This window comes from Numida meleagris, chromosome 18 (genome assembly GCF_002078875.1).
Source record: "Numida meleagris isolate 19003 breed g44 Domestic line chromosome 18, NumMel1.0, whole genome shotgun sequence".
In the NCBI taxonomy this organism is placed as follows: domain Eukaryota; kingdom Metazoa; phylum Chordata; class Aves; order Galliformes; family Numididae; genus Numida; species Numida meleagris.
The window spans coordinates 4,966,101-4,985,065 of NC_034426.1; the positions used below are offsets into that span (position 1 = coordinate 4,966,101).

The window sequence follows — 18,965 nt, forward strand, 5'->3', positions numbered from 1 at the left end:
GGGGGGGGGGAGGGGGAGCTGCGGGACGAGGGGTCCGGGCCTCACCGCCCGTTCTTACCTCCCGGCCTCAGCTCCCCTCAGATTCCGCAGCGTCGCCGCCTCAGCCGTGCGCCATCCGCCCGCGGAGCCCGCTCGGGGCCGGAAGCGGAGCGGGGCGGGAGGAGCAGCGGGAGGAGGGGGCGGAGCGGCTGAGGGCCGGGCCGAAAATAACGCGCGGGGCCGCGCCGGGTGCCGCGAGGAGTGGGTTTCCCCGGCCGGGAGCGGAGCGCGGCCTTCCAGCCGTGCCTGCTGAGCCAGGGGGGAGGAGGGGCCGCTTGTCTTCTTTTCACCGCTTTGCTGACAAGCGCAGCGACTCCGGGCTGCGCTCTTAGCGCGGCTCCTCCTGAGCCGCCGGGAATTGGTATTAATGCCCCTGTCCCTCCGTGCGGGACGGCCCCGCCCGGCTCCGAGCTCTAATTTTATCCGTTCGCTTCCAGGAAACGCGGAACGGAGATGTGAGGCCGTAAGGAACAGGTGGGACGCACAACAGCAGCTCGGGAAACAACAACAAACAGGTATTTTTGAGGTACTTTTCAGAAGAATTATGTCACTGCGGGCTACAAGTCCCACGTAAGACGGTGCTTCAGCCATTTTCTCTTAGCAGCGTGCAGCTGCTCGGTATTGGGCAGGCTTGCTCATGATGCTCCACACGTTTTCTTCAAGTAGAGGGGTGGTATTTCCTCAGCCTCTCGAACCTGAATACAGAGGCTGTAGTCAGAACTATGGTCAGATGCGGGCTGACCTGCTGCACACTGGGCATGGCCAAGTCAGCCATAAGCTCCCTCCTCACCCCACGCTGCAATCAGCAGGAGTTGCCTCTGGGGCTCAAATGCTCCAGATGTCAAACACCAGCCCCTGAGCAGAAGGGTGTTCTTGGCATCCTGCAGCTCCAGCCCTTCAGGCATCCTTCCTGCCAGCACGCCTGGCACACAGGCTGTGCCTGCTCACCCCCAAAACTCAACTCACCCAGCAGTCCAAAACCCACTAGAGCAAGGTACCTCTACAGAGAAGTTTATTTGCACACATCGCTCACATTCAACACAGTAATAAAAAAAACCAAAACAGTTAGCCCCAATCAACTCATTCCACTTTATTGATCTTTTTTTTCCCATTTTGTGCTCAATTAGTTTGCAGTTGTATCACAGCTGTAGAGGCTATGGCAGAAATGAAGCCACAAGGACAACAGTGTGACTACACGAAACTAAGATATCAGACAGCTTTAGACTATTAGCAAAGCTTTTTCATTCACAGGTCAGTTCTTGTAAGGTGGTCTTCAGCAACCTTGTTCCGGAGGCTTAAGCTAAACCTGTAAGGTAAGAAGTTACGAAGTTAATCACATGAAGTTTTAGACCTGGAGGGGGGGTACTGCCCATCCCGGCAGACAGCCAGGGTCAGGCTGGAGGGGTCTGAGCACCTGGTGGGGCTGTGGGTGTCCCTGTGCATTGCAGGGAGTGGGACCAGATGGCCTTTAAGGGCCCCTTCCAACCCAAACCATTCTTTCAACCCCTGCTATAAGGCAGACACAGGCTAAGGCATTCCCTCTCTCCCCCCAGTATTTGCTGGCAGGACGTGAAGACTTCAGCAGTCCAAACACCCGTGTTTGGCAGTTTCTTGTCCTCCCACATCAGAGCAGTTGGCTGGTACCACTGCCTGCTTACCATTAGCAAACCTGCACTGCTTCAGCACCTCGCTGAAGCCCTCACACAGCTTGAGGTCAGTCTGGTTCTGCGCACACTCCAGGAACTGCTTCATTTCATACTGGCAAGGAGCAAACTGCTGCTGCTGCTGGTAGGCAGGCTGAGCAGCCTGGGGTTCCTGAAACAGCAGACACCTCCTGTAAGCAACTGTGCAACTGCTCCAGCCCAGGACGCTGTACCACCCGCGTGCTGCTTTCTGTGCACTTCATCCCTGCATTTTTGTCATAGCACATGACTTTTTAAATGGAAACCAATGGGCTGAAGTACAAAGTTTCGAGTGATGACATGAGGCATTCTGAGCAGCTGTGCAGGTTACACGCTTCTAAGTGACTCTGGACAGTATCCAAGCAAGGCAACAGCACCATACTGATATCTCAGCAGCACAAGAGGTGACTGCAGGACAAAAATCTTGCAATAGATCTTATCATCAGACCTGGAACACGGAATTCCCCTGTGAATCACAAGGGTACCGCACTTAAAAATAACACAACTGTGCACACTACTACACATACATAACGTATATGCGACCCTTTGAATTACTTTAATTTGGAAACTGAGTCAAGAGAGTTGCTCTAGAATTTCCAGACAGAGCTTGTGCAGTTTTTAAGCCTATGGCAATTACTTCAGCCTATGCGTACCTGTTCTCCCAAGTTAACCCAACCTCAACAGTTAGCATCCAGCCGTGCCTTCCCTTACCTGGTAAGTAATATCAGGCCTCGCAGCCTCAGCACTGCTTCCTCCACCAAATCCTCCAGTAAGCGCGTGGCCTATGGTGTGCCCCACAGCAGAACCCACAGCAACTCCCGCCGCAGTCGTGGCCATCTGCGCCATCAGCCCGGGCTGCTTCGGGGCAGGAGCGGCCACAGCAGAGGCAGGCGCTGGGGCAGGGGCTGGCGGTGCTGCTCTCATCTGCGGCGCCCGGCTGCGAGGACACGGAGAGACCTCACATTCTTGCTCTGAAGGGCTGAGGCCTTCAGCTCACAGAAAACAAACACTGGCAATTCCGCCTCGCGTGACCCCACACGCAAATGGCAAGGACACAGTGTTGCACGGAGTGATTTACACAGCGCAGGGGAAGGTCTACAGCTTTTTTTTTTTTTTTTTTAAACAGATTATGTCTGAAGGCTGCACACTCTGTACCAAAGGCACGTTACGGGCAACGAGACCGACCTGGAAGGGGCTGCTTACATACTGCCTTAAGGTGACAGGGACCAGGGAGCGGATCCCCACAAAGCGCCCAACCCGCTCCAGAGTCCTAGGGAGCCCAAGTCCCTTCTACGTCACCCACCCCGACATGGCTGCGAGGCCTCTGCGGCCTACACGGCTCTCGGGCGGGGGGGGGGAGGGGCGGTGTTGGAAACCGAGAGGAAGGGGTGGGACGGAGGAGGCCCAGAGGCACTCACCTGGCGGGCGGCGCCACGCGGGACGAGCGGCTGCGTCCCCCCCTCGGCATCGCGGCGGCTGGGAGAGAAACTGGGACAGAATGTGGCCGCAGAGATCCGCGCCGCTGAAGGTCACCAGACACCCACCGCGCGCTCCCCGTCGCTTCCGCCGTGCGCACTACGTCACTTCCGCTTCACTGAGGGGCGGGGCATGAGGTGGCCGCCCCCCCCCCCCCCCCGCGTCCTTCCCGCCTGAGCCGTGGCCGCTGAGGCCCTGGTCCTACTCGGGTCGATTAGGGAATTCTTTAGACAAAACCCAAATTATTTTTGTGAGTTCTTAACCCTACCAGAGCTTTAGAGAAGTATGAATCATTTAATAAGGGTAATGAGAAAGACACAAGTCATTCCGCAGGAATACAGTTAAAGCACAGTTCCCAGAGCTTACTGCCTTGGCAGGTGTTCACCACATCTAAAGCTGCTGCACCCAAAGCTGCTCCCTGATAGAGCATACAACTTGTTTGTTTGGTTTTTTAAAATTATTATCTAAACTACAGAAAATAACGAAAAGGAGCCCAAATTACCAACCTGCATGAGATTGTTCCCAGTGAGTTAATAAACTCTCAAATTAGGCTGAACAGGAAGGGAAATTAAAACCAACTTATTTTCCCATTATAACTGCCTCTCATTCTTGTACTGTACGCAAGTACATCCACAAAATGTGACTGCCACCCAGCAACCTCATCACTCATTGCCCCTGTGCGTTGCAGGGGAGTTGGACTAGATGACCTTCAGAGGTCCCTTCCAACTCGAATGATTCTATGATTATAAAGTTGGCATCACAACATAAAACGTGGCTTGTTCACATTATCTTCAGTTGTGCAAGGGCAGTAGCTGCATCAAACCGGTTGTTTCAACATCTTGTATATAAGGGGAGGGGACAGATACAGCCTGGGATAGTGGCTGTATCTGATACGGGCAGTGTAAAAGTTTATAAAGCAACATTAATCCAAAGCACAGATTCAACCAGAAAAGCAGTTGTTGTTAGTGTCAAAAATAACAGGACATGCATCTAAACGATACATCACAATTCGGAGCAGCAGCATCCACATAAGCTCAGGCTGTAGGCATTTGCAGAGGACATGATCTCTGCACTCATCTCTTTCCCCTCTTCTTGGCCTCCCTCCACCTTGGCAGCTCTGGGGTTTGGGTTTTGTCGAGTGCCTGTGCAGCATTATGGGTTCTGCACTCCAGACAGACAGCACGTAATTCTCTTTGGTTTGGCACTTTCTCTCCAGCAGCTCAGAGCATGGGGCAGCAGCGCTGGGAGAGCAGCGGAGCTCAGCGCAGCTCCGGTATAATGTAGCTCACACACCCATTAAGGTTCAAACAACTCTTCTTTGTTAATGTTTTCTCAACTCTTTTTAATTAATAGTTTTCAATTTCCTTTTGTTTCTGTTGGCAGAAGGGTTCATTCTTTTTGCTGCAGTCACTTTGCAACGAGTTTCTTTTGGAATTCGCTTTGTTTGGCAGAACAATGCTGTCACGGATGGCAGAACTCAGGGCATGAATGCTGCCATTGTGTTGTGTCATCCTGCTTTCCTTGGGAAAACTTGCAGAGGTTGCTTTTGTACGCACTCACTCTTCCATCTGCTAACGAGAAGCATAAAGAAACGGGAAACGAAGGAGAACGAGCGGACCAGCTTGCGCAAAGCGTGCCTCCCAGGGTGAACGCTCTGAGCTCCGCCAGCCTCAGCACAGCCGTGAGGAAAATGAGGAAAATGAGGGAAATGGGGGAAATGGGGGAAATGGGCTTCCCCTGCCCAAAGTGGCGGACGGGGACGGGCCCGCAGTGCTCCCCTCCGGACAGCAGGGGGCGCCCCACCCCGCCACGGGCCCAGCCCTCTGGCGGCGCCCTCCGTCACGCCCCCTCTCCCCCACCCGACCTTACGTGACGTCGTCGCGGAGCGCCACGTCCGGCGCGGCCAGAAGGGGGGCGTGGCCTCCCGGAGAGCCAATGGGGTGAGGGCGCGCGTGCGCGGCCGGTGGGCGCCGGGCGCGCGTCGCGGGCTGAGGCGGAGGGAGGGGGTAAGATGGCGGCGCCCGTCCTGCTGCGAGTGTCGGTGCCGCGCTGGGAGCGGGTGGCCCGCTCCGCCGTGTGCGCGGCCGGCATCCTGCTGTCCCTCTACGCCTGCCACCTGGAGCGGGAGAAGGGCCGCGATCTCCACTACCAGGCCTTGTGCGACCTCAGCGAGCGGGTTCGCTGCTCCGCCGCCATCACCTCCAGGTGAGGAGGAGAGCGGGAGCGCGGCCCCCGGCACCGAGGGGGGAGGGGGGAGAACGGGCCGGGCGGGGGCTCGGGGGGGGCCTGGCCCTGCGCCTCGAGACGGGCTCAGCTGAGGCGGGAGGGGCTGGGCTGGGCCCCCGCGGAGCCCCGAGCTGAGAAGGCCCAGGGCGAAGAGGAGGAGGAGAAGGAGGAGGAAGGCCTCGTGCTGGGCTGCCCGTTCCCAGGCCTCGCCCGGAGCTGTTTGTTTCGGGAGCAGCGGGGGCCGCAGGTGAGGCAGCAGGGCAGCGCTACCGGCTGTCACGGTGCTGTGGGTGTGGGGCGGGCTGGGGCCCACGTAACCGCGTACAATGCAGGTGGTTGGTCGGGTGGTTTTAACAGGGAATCAGAATTGCTTGTTCATTATGGTGTTGTCCGGGAGCGCATAAGTGTCTCTGTGATGCATGGGAAGGGCTTCATTCAGGAAAGGTTTGCCACAGCAGCAAAAGCCCTGCTCCAATCTTGGCTTATTTTATAGGCTTCCTGTTAGTAATTAACGCGGCAGTTGTTTTCTAAAGGCCAGTAACAGTGCAAAGACTCAGCCTGCTGTACAGTTACCCGTCCTACTGGTTGGCAGTGTGCTGCAGGAAGTACAGGTGCCGTTTGGCTTACAAGCTCACCTGTACTCTCATGTATTTCTGCTGAAGAAACAAGGTGATTTGTGCAGAGCTCTGCAAACCGTGCATATGCCTGTGTGTATACAAAGACGTTTGCAAGCATATGCATGGGTGAGCAGCTGAGAATGGGATATTTCGGGTTCTTCAGCAAATTGGTGTATTAAACACCTCTCTTTTTACTTTTTTTTTTTGGAATTGCGCCTTCGGTTGAATGAGTCCTTGAGTGTTTTGTAGGTGTTTGTTTGTTTGTATTTCCTTCTCAGTTGGCGTCTTCCTTGCAAAGATATTGCCGTAACAAAGCCACGGGTGACAATATGCCCATCACCTGTCGAGGTGGAAACTGGTTGATTTCTTTAGATGAAGCATATGTAGAAATCCTACTGCTAAAATCACTTCTGTGGTGCCCGAGGTGCCAGCGTGTTAAGTTACAGAGAGATGTGTATCTGCAGTGTCAAAGGAGAGTCCTGTGACTGAGCAAGGGCTTTACCTTGGCTTCTCAGTCTGTCGTTGGATAACGTTTAGTTTGTGAAGGTGCTGGTTTGTGGCACTGCTTGAGTGGTGTCCCGACACAAGAGATTTCAATCCAGACAGAAAGAGGACTTCAAAACGTTTCCCAGATAACTTAAACTTGTAAATTAACATTGTGCACGGGTTGCTGAGGTTAAACCCTGTGAGTATTGTCAGTAATTTACCACCACTGTAGAGGTGAAAAGAGAATAATGGGGATTTCAGTGCCCGAGCAGCCTCTGTTGTGGTCTGTTCTGGTACTGGTCCTTCAGTGACTGCTGTTGTTGTAAGGAGGGCTCTTGAGATGGGGAATTTCAAACAACAGTTTTAATATGTTTACCAAGCGCTTTGAAAAAGCAAAATGGTTATAATTAGAAATATCTAAGGATACAATTAGAGGATAATGCCGGGTAATTATAGCATTCGTTAGTAATGCTGCAGCAGAAATGTTGTGTGTGCCGTGGTAAGACCTGTCAGCACTTTACTGCAGGAGTTTTAAATAATAACATGAGTGTTTGGGGATAAAATCAACTGAGATCTCACTAGAAATCTCCCTAGCAGTTGCTAGGAGAATCCTGCTTAACGACTGAAGTATTGCAAATGTCAGGGTAGCTCGTGGTAATTGAAGCAGGTGGTAAAAAGAGTTTGTGGAAAAGGAGCATGCGAGTTCTGTGCAGTCAAACCATATTTGGAGAGGAATGTGCTTTCAGCAGTGTACGGGCCACAGACAAAAAAGGAATATTCCTTTAAAATCAAGACAAGAGGGCAAGCTATTAACCTTTGAAGGAAGAATAACAGTGGAAGAAATTAATCTTATTTTCTGTGTTGCCACAGCATCCCACCCATCAGTTGTTCTCCTCTCCCCCTCCAATGTAATGCCTCTCGTTGCTGCCACGCATCACTGAAGTTTCAAAGAAACTTCATTTCTAGAAGGAGCTTCAAACTGCAGCTGAGACTTCACCTGGATAATAGAATTTCAGATTCAGTGTTCCAGCTTCTTTGTATGCAGTGCATAACTTTCAGCTCTTCCTTTTTCATTAAGCTCTCACACTGACAGTTGCGCAGCTGGTCATGTAATTTGTCACTGTGATTTGTTTCTGCAGAGTTAAATGGGTGGCAAACCCGTACCCTGCACCAGCTTCCAGAGGCTTTGTTCAGTTGTGTGACTTAAGCCAGGTTTGCTAATGGAAGTAACGGGACTTGGAAGGTCAAAATCTTCACGTTTCCAGTGATGATTCCAGCAGAGGATGGAACTCGAAAAAGCACAGTCATGGTATTGGTGTTAATATTAATTGTATAGAATGATTGGAACATATTAGCGTATTTTTCTTTGAGCTCAGTTATTTTGGAACTCGATTCTGGTCTTTGGGGAGGGTTTTTTCCACTAATAAGCTGTTTTGATTCCCAACTCTTGCTTCTGAGCCAAATCTGGTATTGGCAGGAGAATGAGGAAAGATGTGAAGATTACCAGCATGCAGAGGGAGGAGCATGGGAAATCTTCTATCAGAGACTGACTCATGCAGAAGATTATAGTGGAGAGAGAGCTTCCCAGTATCCCTTATTATTCTGAATGCTAATGGTCAGCGTGTCTCAGGCTTTTATCACGGGGAAAGTTCACAAGATGGTTTGGAAAGAAAAACAGCTGCGGACTGTATAGTGGTCACTGCCATTATCCAAGTGGAGATAAGACATAGGGAAATAGAAATGCTTTCATTTGGCAGTTGCTGTGGATGTTTTAAGTGAATTGCTCTCTTGTGTTTGAGAAAAATGAAGTGGCAAGAATGGCTTTACATATAATGAAACTGGCTGGTAGGAGCTCCCGACAAATCTTTTCCTTTTTACTGGCATAATGGTTTCACAGAGGAAATTAAACTAATAGATGAGTTACAAGTCATACGGATGGTGGTAGGGCTTGAAAAGAAACACAGTGTTTAAGTAGTAATGCAAAGATGCTGGGCTCCGTGCTTTGTTCTTTTGTGTGCCATGGGAGATTGGGGTCCTGTGGCATGCTTCTGCTTTCTCTTCATTAATTCAAGGTGCCTGCAGGGCAGAGCAGGTTAGTGGATGGCTCTTATTGAAAGAAGTGTTGCAGCCCAGAATATGTTAATGCAGTAACAGCTTTAATACAGCCTTAGGATGACTGGCATGAATGACCAATGATATGTCACTGTGTATCTCCAGCAGCACGTGTAGCTTTCAACCAGCTATTTGTCTACACTAACACCTTTAGCCAACTTACTAAAGAAATCTTGGAGTCCAAACAGGATTTTAAGAATCTTTGTTCATCTCTTCTTCCTTGGATAGATGCCATTTCAGGGGTTCCCTGTTCAGAACTTCGTGCTAACTTTGTCATCTTGTGACGCAGCACTTCAGTGCTGTGATGCCCGAGTCCAACTGCACTGCTGCATCTTTCCTTTTAGTGCAAGTTCCCGGTGTCCCAGCACCTTTCTGTTGCTGTACCTCCAGGCAGATGTCCCAGTATGTTTGAGGTTGAGAGCTGCAGTTGTTAGTGACTGCGGTCAGAGATGGTACTGGTAGTGTTGTGCGTTGTCTGGTCGCTCCTGGTCCCTTCTTGTGGTTTTGCAAGTCTTTGCTGGTCAGTAATTTCTTTAATCTGAGCCCCATCGTTGTTTTTGTTAGGCATCTTTGGTTCTGTATAGGAAAAAGATAAAACTTGGTTGAACTGCTGAAGGGCGATGTGTGGAAACAGGGCTCCATGGGGGCTGGCGCATACTGGATTCCACTGGGCAAGGCTGGAGGACACGAGCAGAGAAGGGCTGCAGGGCTTCCTGTGTGCTGGGGAGGTGCTGCAGGAACTCCTGCAGAAAGCCAGCTTCGTCCAGAGCCACAGAAACGGATGGTTTGAGTGAATTTTGTCTCACGTTTTAGTGGAGGAGTGATGACTTCACATTGATGTAATGCGTGGTGGCGGAGACCCATCTGTGAAGCATGCCACTACCCCAGCTGTGTTTGTCCTCTTCCCAACCTTACAGCCATCCGAGCTCTACTGCTCAGAATATAGCTTTTCAAATACATTATTTCTGGCTTGACTGGAATTTGCGACACAGATGAAAATAGTTTTGTCTGATGCCATTAAACAAAGCGCCCGTCGTTCAAATCTGGGCCTCGTTGGTGGCGGGTAAATAAAAGAGGTTACGCAGAAGGCACGTGTTGCTGTGTTGGCTTGTAATGTGAATAAGCAGAGCTTCCGTGGAGACTGCTAGCACGTAGATAAGCACCACCTGCTTGGGGCTTGGCTCGTCTGATGCTGGTTGTCTGTGTGATGTGGAGCTGAAGGATGGATGGAGCAAAGTCTGAGCTGCTTGTGCTAAATGGTGCTGGTAGATTTAAACGTGAAACGAAGTGTCAAGATTTTGGAGCGCTCTTGGCAAGCTTACAGATAGGGATTTGTAATCTCCTTACTTGTGGCTTTTAATTGGAGGCTTTTACTTAATTTGTTAAAACTATTAGAGTGGCCTAAATGACCTTGTAACCGTGAACAAGGCTTAACCCAAAATCCTCTAGAGAAGCTGTAAAGAAGCTGCAACCAGAGTTTCCTGCCATTGCTCAGTGTTAAAATGCTCCATGTCCTTTGACCTTTACATCAGCTTTTGGCTGAAGGCGAGATGTGAGCACAGGGCAGCTCTGCTCCCCTCGTGGGAGCTTTCATTCCCTGCTGTCACTTATCCCAGAGGTCAGATGGCATTTAAGGAAGTGAACCTATCGCTTGTGAAGTATAGGATTATATTTTTTGTAAGTGAATTATATGAATTGTTTCCGCAGGATTACAGATGTCTGAATGGTGTTTGATGTTGACAGCTAAATAGTGTGTATAGGATGGAAAAACAATCCTGGAATGACTGGATTTAAATAAGGTAGTACTAGCCAAAAAACAGAATTGGGGTCCTTTTGCTTAAAGTTGTCTGAAAACATCATTGGTTTGTTCATTACTGTTTGCCCTTCTCATTGCAGCTGACCTAAACATTGAGAAGTGCTGGGAAAACCTACTGCTGCACAGATCTCCATGTTCTCAGGTTTTCACTCATTCATGCCATTTGATAACCTGGTCCCCTAAAGGTGTGATGGTGTTTTCAAGAGAACATCTGGGAGAATTTCAGCTGGGGGAGTGTGTGTGCCCTGTCCTGGGCACCTGCTGCTCTGATGACACGGAGGTGGTGTAGGAGCCACCCGGGCTTCACCTGACCTAGGCTGGTTATTGTCATGGCAGCATGAACAGACAGCACTTGCTTCTTCTCCTGACACGAGAGCTAGGGACTGCCAGGTGATACTGAGGTGATTTGGGGATGGACATTCCAGGGGTCAGAGGGATGCGCTCAGAATGGGTCGGGTACATTCGGAATGGCTGCTCAGGGTGTGGACGCCACTGAAACTAAACAGAACTTTCTTTGGCTGGTTTATGAGCTATGGATAATGGAGGTCGTGAGGAGCATCCTGGAGGATGATCTCCCACCAGTAACCCCCAGAAGTGGGGGGCTTGGCTTGCAATAACTGCCCAGTGTTTCCTACAGAAACTGGGTGAGGTGACAACCTGGCTCCTGGCTAAATGTCTGCTTTTTGTTCTTTTGGCTCACTGCGTTCAGCAAGCTTGGAATTCTGACTCTCTTTGAGCTAGAACTGATAACTTTTTGAGCTTTTGTCTTGTAAATCATGGGGGTTGGTTGCCTGTCCTTTAAGGTGACTGAGATAGCGGTGTACTGTGTGCAGTTCTCATGGCCTTTCTGCCAGTGGTTTGTCTGCTAAACTACAATGAAATCTTTAGTGTAGAAGTGCACTCCCGTAATTTCCTGTTCTGGAATGCAGAGGATGTTCATAATTGTGCAAAAGAGGTAATGATTTAACAGTGCCTGATTGAATGGTGATACGTCACTACTGGGTCAAGATGAACTCAGTTCCAGCAGAGGAAGACGAGACGTGTCAAGTGCATAAGCTTTAAACTTCCAAACAGTGCAGTGCTTCTGAGCTCTACTCAATGCCAGAAACCAGAAGGGGCACTGTTTAGAGTGGGGTTTATGATTTTCAAGACTTTTCATAGAATAAATGTATATTGTGCATAAAAATCACTGCTGTATTCAGTTTTAGATGTTGGGAAGCCACACGAGCATGAGTTTGTCTTGGATTTCTTGGATCCGCGTTCCAAAAAACTGAGGATCTTTTTGAGGGCATGACTTTTTTTTCTTTTTAAGAGCTTTCAAAGTTGTAACTGCAAATGAGACGTGAAGCAGGCTGTCTTGAATGGAGTGGCAACCGGAGTTAGCTGCAGCATACAGTGAGATGTATGGATCTAGGATCTAGACGTCCTAAAGATCTATCTCAGGACTTCCTTGAGGTCGCTTCAGATTGGTGTGCGGTTTGTTTTTCTGTTTAACAGCAATGAAACTTGGGTGTGGCAAAAGCAGGCTTGCCATGTGTGCTCATGGTATTGCTGTGAATCACACAGGCGGATTTCAGCGCTGTTTCCCCAGGGGAGCCCTTGGCTGCTGCAGGGCTGGGGCAGCAGCAGGCAGTGCCAGGAGGAAGTCACCGATGTTCATCTGTGGTTTCAGCTTGCTGTGCAAACTGCAATTAATGCACTGCATTTCACTCCAATAAAAAAAAAAAAAAAGATGAGTTCCCCAGAGAACTTTGAGCAATTTGCAACCTTTGTCCTTCGTTAAGTTTTTACTGATGTTTTATTCCTTTTCTTCCCCTGTGAAGAATGCACTCTGTCTTTGGGTTATGTTTGCTGTGTGTTTTTAGGCTGTCAGTTGTCACATGTAACTCAGGTGTCTGTGATTTAGGTACGAGAAGAAAGGTTTTATCATCTCTGCTCCAACTGCTTGCAAACTGACGTGGTTCATTGTGGATTCTGGCAGGTTTTAGGAGCTCAGTGCAGGAGTTAGGGGATGATTGAGCCTCTTCAGTAGAAAAATTAGGCAACACTTCCTCACAATTTAAACCTCATCAAGCTGAAAAGGTGCTTTGTGTCTTAAGCTGCGGGCGTCTCAGCCACCTGAAGTCGTGTGGGATGAGATTGGAGCTGAACTCCGTGGACTGAAATTCAATACATGATATCCTTAAAGCTGCCACAAGGCCAATGAGGTCCTGAATGAATTTGTGCATGCGGTAAAAGCTTTCACCACACTGCAACCTTCTTGTGGCTCTGGACAGATCGTCTGGGGACACTGGCTGTTGCGGAGGGCTTGAACTCATTATCTTTCCATTAGCAACAATTTATTGACTTGCAGAATAACCATAGGATCAGGATCTTTAGTCTGTTCTATACTGGGTTGGAGCTTTAAATTGATGCATAGGTCTCACTTCAGTCACATACAAGACTCGAGACCAAAAGTTGGGTGGTTTTCCTTTTTCCTTTTTTCCATGTGTGCAGTAAGCACACTTCTAGGAATCGGTGCATAATTCTCCGCTCAGTTTCTTGGAAAGAAGTACGCAGGACTTGGGTATAATAGTTCATTGCAGGCAGGTGCTAAGCTTGAATTAAAATGATAAATGTGATCCAGCTTCAAAAACATTGCACAAATGGCTGTGAAGTGATGCAGTATGTTGGAGGTGGTGTAAAGTTGTGTTTCTCGTGGCACCTTTCTCATGTAGGAAGCTGTTGTGGTGGTAGCCTTTCACTGGTGTCAGGTGTGTGGAACTGCACCAGCAGTGTCATGGTGTGCAGAGAGCAAACTTTGCTGTGTCTTGATGCAGAAACTGCCCTTCTGTTGGCACACACGTAGCACACGAGGTTAGTTCCTGAGTGCTGCCATTTTCATGCAGACTTAGTGAGCGTCCATCTGATTCTTGTAGCGGAGCAAGCTGCGAAAATATTGCTGGAGGAAAAAAGTATTTCACTGGTAAATGAGCTTTGAATTACAGCCCGAGGAAGCAGACCTGGTGTTTGGTGAAGCTGCAGCTGTGTGAGTTTCGTAGCTCTCGGTGTATCAAATAACTTTCATCAGCGGTATGTGGGATAAAGTTGTACCTGGAGCACAGCCTATTGCAAGCTGCATGCTGCCTGGAGGTGCCCTGATCTTCGTATGGGACACCGGGTCATGTTGGAGTACGTGTAACTACTTATTTCTTTTTTTCCCCCCCAGCAGTGATGAGTTGAAAATACTGATGTAAAGCAACAGGTGCCCGTATACAAATTAATAAGTTTCATTGTTTTACAGATGGGGTCGAGGATTCGGTCTGTTGGGTTCCATCTTTGGAAAGGACAGTGCAATAAATCAGTCCAACAGTGTTTTTGGACTCGTGTTTTATATACTACAAATGCTACTTGGTAAGTATGAATTCAGTTTGTATAACAGGTCTGTGGTGATAAGAGGAACATCTTATGCATTGCACAGTCTGCAAGAGACCAGATAAAATGCAAGTGATTTCTTTTCAGCAGTCTAATGCTACATCTATGCAAAGGGCTTAAAAGCCCAGATGCTAACAAGAGCAATCTTATTTTCTCCTGCTATGCTGTTAACAACGTAAAGCATCAAGGCAGCTGTTGCTCTGGTGTTTTCACTTAAATGTGCTTAGCATTGGATTGCAAGGGTAGAAAAGAGAGAGAACAGAACTGGAATTTAAAAGTTTTGCAGCAGTAATATGGGCAGCGTGCAAAAAAGTGCATGCGTTGGAACAGCGTGTGCATGGCTTTGTAACTGCGGCGTGCTACAGCTGGTCATGTGGGTGGCTGTAACTTGACCAACCTTAAATTTTCCTATAATTCAGGAATATGGAAGATGCTAAATACAACAATCCTTTGATAAGAAGTATGTTGTACAGAACCTAGAAGCCCTCTCCCCGTAGTGATTTGTCAGCATCTTGAACTCATGGTATATTAAACCGACATCTACGTAATGCAAACTTGCTGAACAGCCTTGAGTTGGAGCTGGAGTGCCTGGGCTTTGTGCTGTGTGTGAGGTGGAAGGAGAGCAGCAGCAGTAACTCTTTCTCTCTTGTTGCAGGTATGACAGCCAGTGCAGTAGCAGCTCTAATCCTCATGACATCCTCCATAGTGTCTGTAGTAGGGTCTTTGTACTTGGCATACATTCTGTACTTCGTGCTGAAGGAATTTTGCATTGTCTGCGTCATCACATATTTGCTGAACTTCATTCTCTTTATCATCAACTACAAACGACTAGTTTATTTGAACGAGGCCTGGAAACGGCAGCTCCAACCCAAACAGGAATAGCGCCTGTTCGAACTTGTGACTGACAGTCTGAAGACCCAACTTCCATTAAGTTTATTTTGCAGTAATTTTTTATTCTCCATATCAGACGCTTTCCCTGAGATCCATAACTGAATTTTTAATTATAAATTGGAAGGGGCCCTAGATAATTTTTTTGTTGTTGTTGTTGTGCTAATCTTCAATTTAAATGTGGTTGTGAAAGAAAGCTGTAAAGCAATCAAAGACAAGCTTTAACTTTACTTTGAAGGAGTTCTAGCCACAGCAAAACCTAGACTCTCTCCTCCCCCTCCACTTGTAAAGTGGGTAACACTTGCTATAAAATATCCTGTATATAAATTCAGGTATAACGAGATGTGATCATGACATTAAATATTCTAGAATAGCATTATGATATTTAATGTTGCCATGTTTACAGTCTGTGTATTACATTCTTTTTTTTTTTTTTTTTAGCTGATGGACTTAGATTTGACTAGGACTTATACTGTAAATAAAATTAGAAATCTTGGTTTCATCCCTGGAGAACTCACTGCACAATCAGTTTTGTTAGCCTAGGAGCTTTCGGAGTGCTCAGCTAACAGGCAGCTGACGTGGTGGAAGAGAGCTCCGTGCTGGGGCGCTCACTGCTGGTGCTCTCCCAGAAATGACGGTTGGGTTTTGTTCCATTTCTCTTGTTTCCTATCGAAAATGGAATTAAAGCTGAAACCTGAAGTACGTTCATTAAACCACAATATCCTTCATGTCTGTACAGAATGAAAATAGCTCAGTGTGGTCGATAGGAAGTTACCACCAGGATGTGACATCCAGCGCGGGCTCTTGGTGTATCAAAGAGCGCTCTTGTTCCACGCGGTGCTGTTTCATTTTCAATTGCGGTCAGACAGCCGGTGTTACTAACGTTTGATGTTCTATGAATGCTGCAGTACAGGATTGCAATCTGCAGTGGAAACCACTGACTGAGCGGGATAACCAAGTAGTGCACCGAATAAGCAGATACTGAATTGATCTTTGTCGGGATCTTTGGTTTGCGCTATATTGGGAACTGAACTTTAGGCCTGACACGCACGAAGTCCTTTGGAAGGGCAGTCTGTTTCGTGGGATAAGTAAGTGAATGTGCTCCTGAAATTGAAATCTGATACAGCGCTATCATTGCTCTTTCTAATAACTAATTAGAAAAAAAATTAAACTGCGGATTTAAACAAAGGAACAAAATTGTAATGCTGTTTCTGCTCACAGTATTCTGAAGCTGAATGTTAAAAGTGCCTTCTGTCTTAAAATCTTAAACCAAATACTTAGTGTTGAACTTGGCAGACAGAAGTGTCCTTGCTTTAAAAGTGAACAAACAAAAGCCCCAGCAAATTTGCTGGACACAGAGAAGTATTAAGAAACCTATTTTAGTTTTTAGACTGAGAAGTGGTAGCAATATTAAACCAATGTGATAGGAAGTCAGTGACGTCATTTGGAAAAGTGAAATGCTTGTGTTTGGAACTCTGTGACACCAGAATATTCAGCTACGTTCTGTAATTGGTGCTGTGCTGCTTCTTGCCCTTGTCAGCTTCTAAATACAAAGAATTCCAGCTGCGTACCTGTTTATTTAAAGAATTAGTTTTACTAATCTTAGGATTGTTTCTTAAACATGAATGTCAGAAAGACACTTATGTTGTATGGCTAAGTGGATTACAAACACTAAGTTGCTGAGGATGAACTTGACTGTGAAACATACAGTATTCAGTAGAGAAAATAGAAATGTTAGGTTGGATTCACAAAATAGTATTTGCTACTGAAGTAATTTTCTGGTTTGTATCAAGGATGTAGGTGGAAACTGCTTTTATGTATAGAGTTCTGTGGTATGAGTAACATCTGTTGCATGTAACACTAAATTACTTGTCCCTCTTGTCTAACGGTTTTAGACAATTCATTAAATGCATTTTGTATTGACCAGAGTACAGTTAAAGCTTGTCTTGATGTTTAGTTCTGTCTCTCCAATGCCTTGAACTCTGACATGAGGGGAATGAATGATGCTGAACTGGTCCCTCAGGGCTTTGCTGTGTTCACTTAGAAGCCTCGAGGCAGTGTCACCAGTATCCCTGGTGCGTGTGTTGTGTAGACTGATTTCGGTGCATTCCTGTGATCCACACTGAAGCATCTTTTCATTGAAGGAAGAGGTGCACATGTGCTGCCTGAAATGGTTCAATGCAGCACTGATAGCTCAGAGCAAGCAGCGACAGAGACAAGTGTAATCAATGATTACTTGGTCCAATTTCGGGGTGTAATGCACACCCAACAAATAAAAAAAAGGAAAAAAGCCCCATCAACAGAAAGTATGGGTGTTGACTAACTCACTGTGTCTGGTGCTTGTCTGTGTGGGCATAGTCTGTTAGTTCAGTTTGTTTAGTAAAATTGTTTAGGGCCAGATTTTCAGCAGTCGTGTCTGTGTGCACATCGGGCTCCAATGGGAAATCTGCTTGGTCTCTGGAAGAACTTGCTGCTGTACTTCGTGCACGATCTTGCAGATCTGATCCTAATTGTGAACTCTTTTGTCTCGTGTGCTTTTCTTGCAGTTACCTTTTACTGGAAGTGATTTGCTAGAAATGGCCCTAACTCTTCTGCTTTCTCTCTTGTGCTTCAGAAATGCAGTTGGCCTGAATAAAGGGCAGAGTTGATATTAGCAGTAGAAATTTGGACCTTTTTGCATCCAGATCTTTGTCTTTTTCCTCACTGCTACCAATGATAGAAACAGCACATTTCTTCCAGTAAAATGGCTCGGATTGCGATTAGGAATGTGATAGAAATCAGAGGAGTGCTTCATGCAACTGTTCCCCTGCCTGCCTCCCTCGGCCAGAACAAGTGTCATGGCAAAGACACGACTGACACGAATTTGCCATTTACAAAACAAGGGAAATTCTGAGGATACGACAGTACGCGTAAACGCTCGTTAATAATACTTGGTCTGGCAGAGGGATGAGGGGAGACGGTGTCATTACCCAGATCCTGGTTGTGGTTTCAACACCGGTGAGAATGGAGGGGGGAAGCAATCTTCAGATGCAGTGGTTCTGAATTCGGGCTGCTCCCCCCAGCCCTCCCTGGCTCTCAGAAGCCGTGCAGGGAGGGCTTGATTCAAGGAAGAACAACTTCATCCCAAAAGCTGTTTAGGAAGTAAACATTCCCGAAATCCTCTTACTGTAAGGTACTTGAAACTCTTAAGGCCAATGAAGCATTCAAGTCTTGTTTAGGAAATGAGTGTTCTTGGAGCTTTCTTACTGTAAAGCATTCGTGATGCTAAGGAAGGCCAACAAAACATTCCCTACCACCTACACTATCTGAAGTGGCAGCGAGTCTCCCTTATCAGGAGATTTCAGCATCCTGTAGCACACGTTCGTCTTCTGCTGTACAGTCTGTTGATGGTTCAGGAAGATTGGCGAGGTGCTTTGGGCAGCACTTGGGTCTCCTAATTTATATGGGTTAGAGTTAAGGAGAGATCTAATAACTTCAGATCTGCCAATGTTGTTTAAACACAATCTAGACAAAACTGGTCCAGAAAAGATGAAGTATTTGTTACCATAAAACCGTATTAAGCATGGCCTAAGTATTAGGTGTGTGTTCTGTATAGTGTGTTCCATCAACTATTTATCACCAGTGCTTTAAACTCCAAACTAAACACCCCTTTAAATGGAGGCATTGGGCAGATGTTCCGTTTATCAATATATAGGTTGAGAGATTCTCTGTTGCAGGCTTAGGATAAGATTTTGCTAACAGGTAAAACAATGTAAATATGTACGAATTCTATTTGTTGCACATAACTTTTTGGTATAAAGAAAAAAAATAAATGTAGAAATTACCTGTGGATGTCTTGCTGCAATCATTTTTATGCTGCATTCATGCAGTCCGAACATAAGAGCTTGAATAAACCCAATCAGAGGCCTTTTTGGACTCAGTCTGAGCCTTAGAAACTGTTTTTAAAGTCAGTACTGTAATTTTGTTTCTCATAATGTACCAAGTTGTGATCTCCTTCAAAGCAATTGTATGCTAGCAGTAGAAGGGTTAAAGCACTTGGGTCTTCAGAGAATACCCTTGTATAGAACTTCTGCGGCTTCACTGCGTCCTGCTGAATGTTGTGTGCACATGAGTGTGTAACGGCTGAGCAGCATTGAACTGAGGCTTTACTGCTTACAGTTCTTGAAGTAACATGCAAAAAACGTTGAGTGTGTTAATCAGTTCCTTCTT

At 47.2% G+C, this 18,965-nt stretch overlaps 3 protein-coding genes and 1 long non-coding RNA gene across 4 annotated transcripts in view; 2 read left to right on the forward strand and 2 right to left on the reverse strand.

The window, feature by feature from the left end:
- PHKG1 (phosphorylase kinase catalytic subunit gamma 1) overlaps positions 1-172 on the reverse strand; it is a 5,168-nt gene extending 4,996 nt beyond the window's left edge. The window contains exon 1 of the mRNA XM_021415984.1: positions 59-172. The gene's annotated coding sequence lies outside the window, so the exon portion shown is untranslated. The remainder of the gene's footprint in view (positions 1-58) is intronic.
- On the forward strand, positions 259-2,927 carry LOC110407848. The gene is made up of 3 exons (XR_002444056.1): positions 259-400; positions 477-554; positions 2,848-2,927. It is a non-coding gene; the product is annotated as an uncharacterized LOC110407848 (long non-coding RNA).
- CHCHD2 (coiled-coil-helix-coiled-coil-helix domain containing 2) lies at positions 1,105-3,309 on the reverse strand. Its single transcript, XM_021415993.1, has 4 exons — positions 3,140-3,309; positions 2,433-2,658; positions 1,698-1,854; positions 1,105-1,345 (listed from the first exon to the last, which is right to left on the reverse strand). Exons 1-4 carry the CDS (start codon positions 3,187-3,189, stop codon positions 1,335-1,337), a joined length of 444 nt encoding a protein of 147 aa, XP_021271668.1. The 5' UTR covers positions 3,190-3,309; the 3' UTR covers positions 1,105-1,334.
- VKORC1L1 (vitamin K epoxide reductase complex subunit 1 like 1) lies at positions 5,143-18,585 on the forward strand. The gene is made up of 3 exons (XM_021415992.1): positions 5,143-5,402; positions 13,738-13,847; positions 14,524-18,585. Exons 1-3 carry the CDS (start codon positions 5,209-5,211, stop codon positions 14,748-14,750), a joined length of 531 nt encoding a protein of 176 aa, XP_021271667.1. The 5' UTR covers positions 5,143-5,208; the 3' UTR covers positions 14,751-18,585.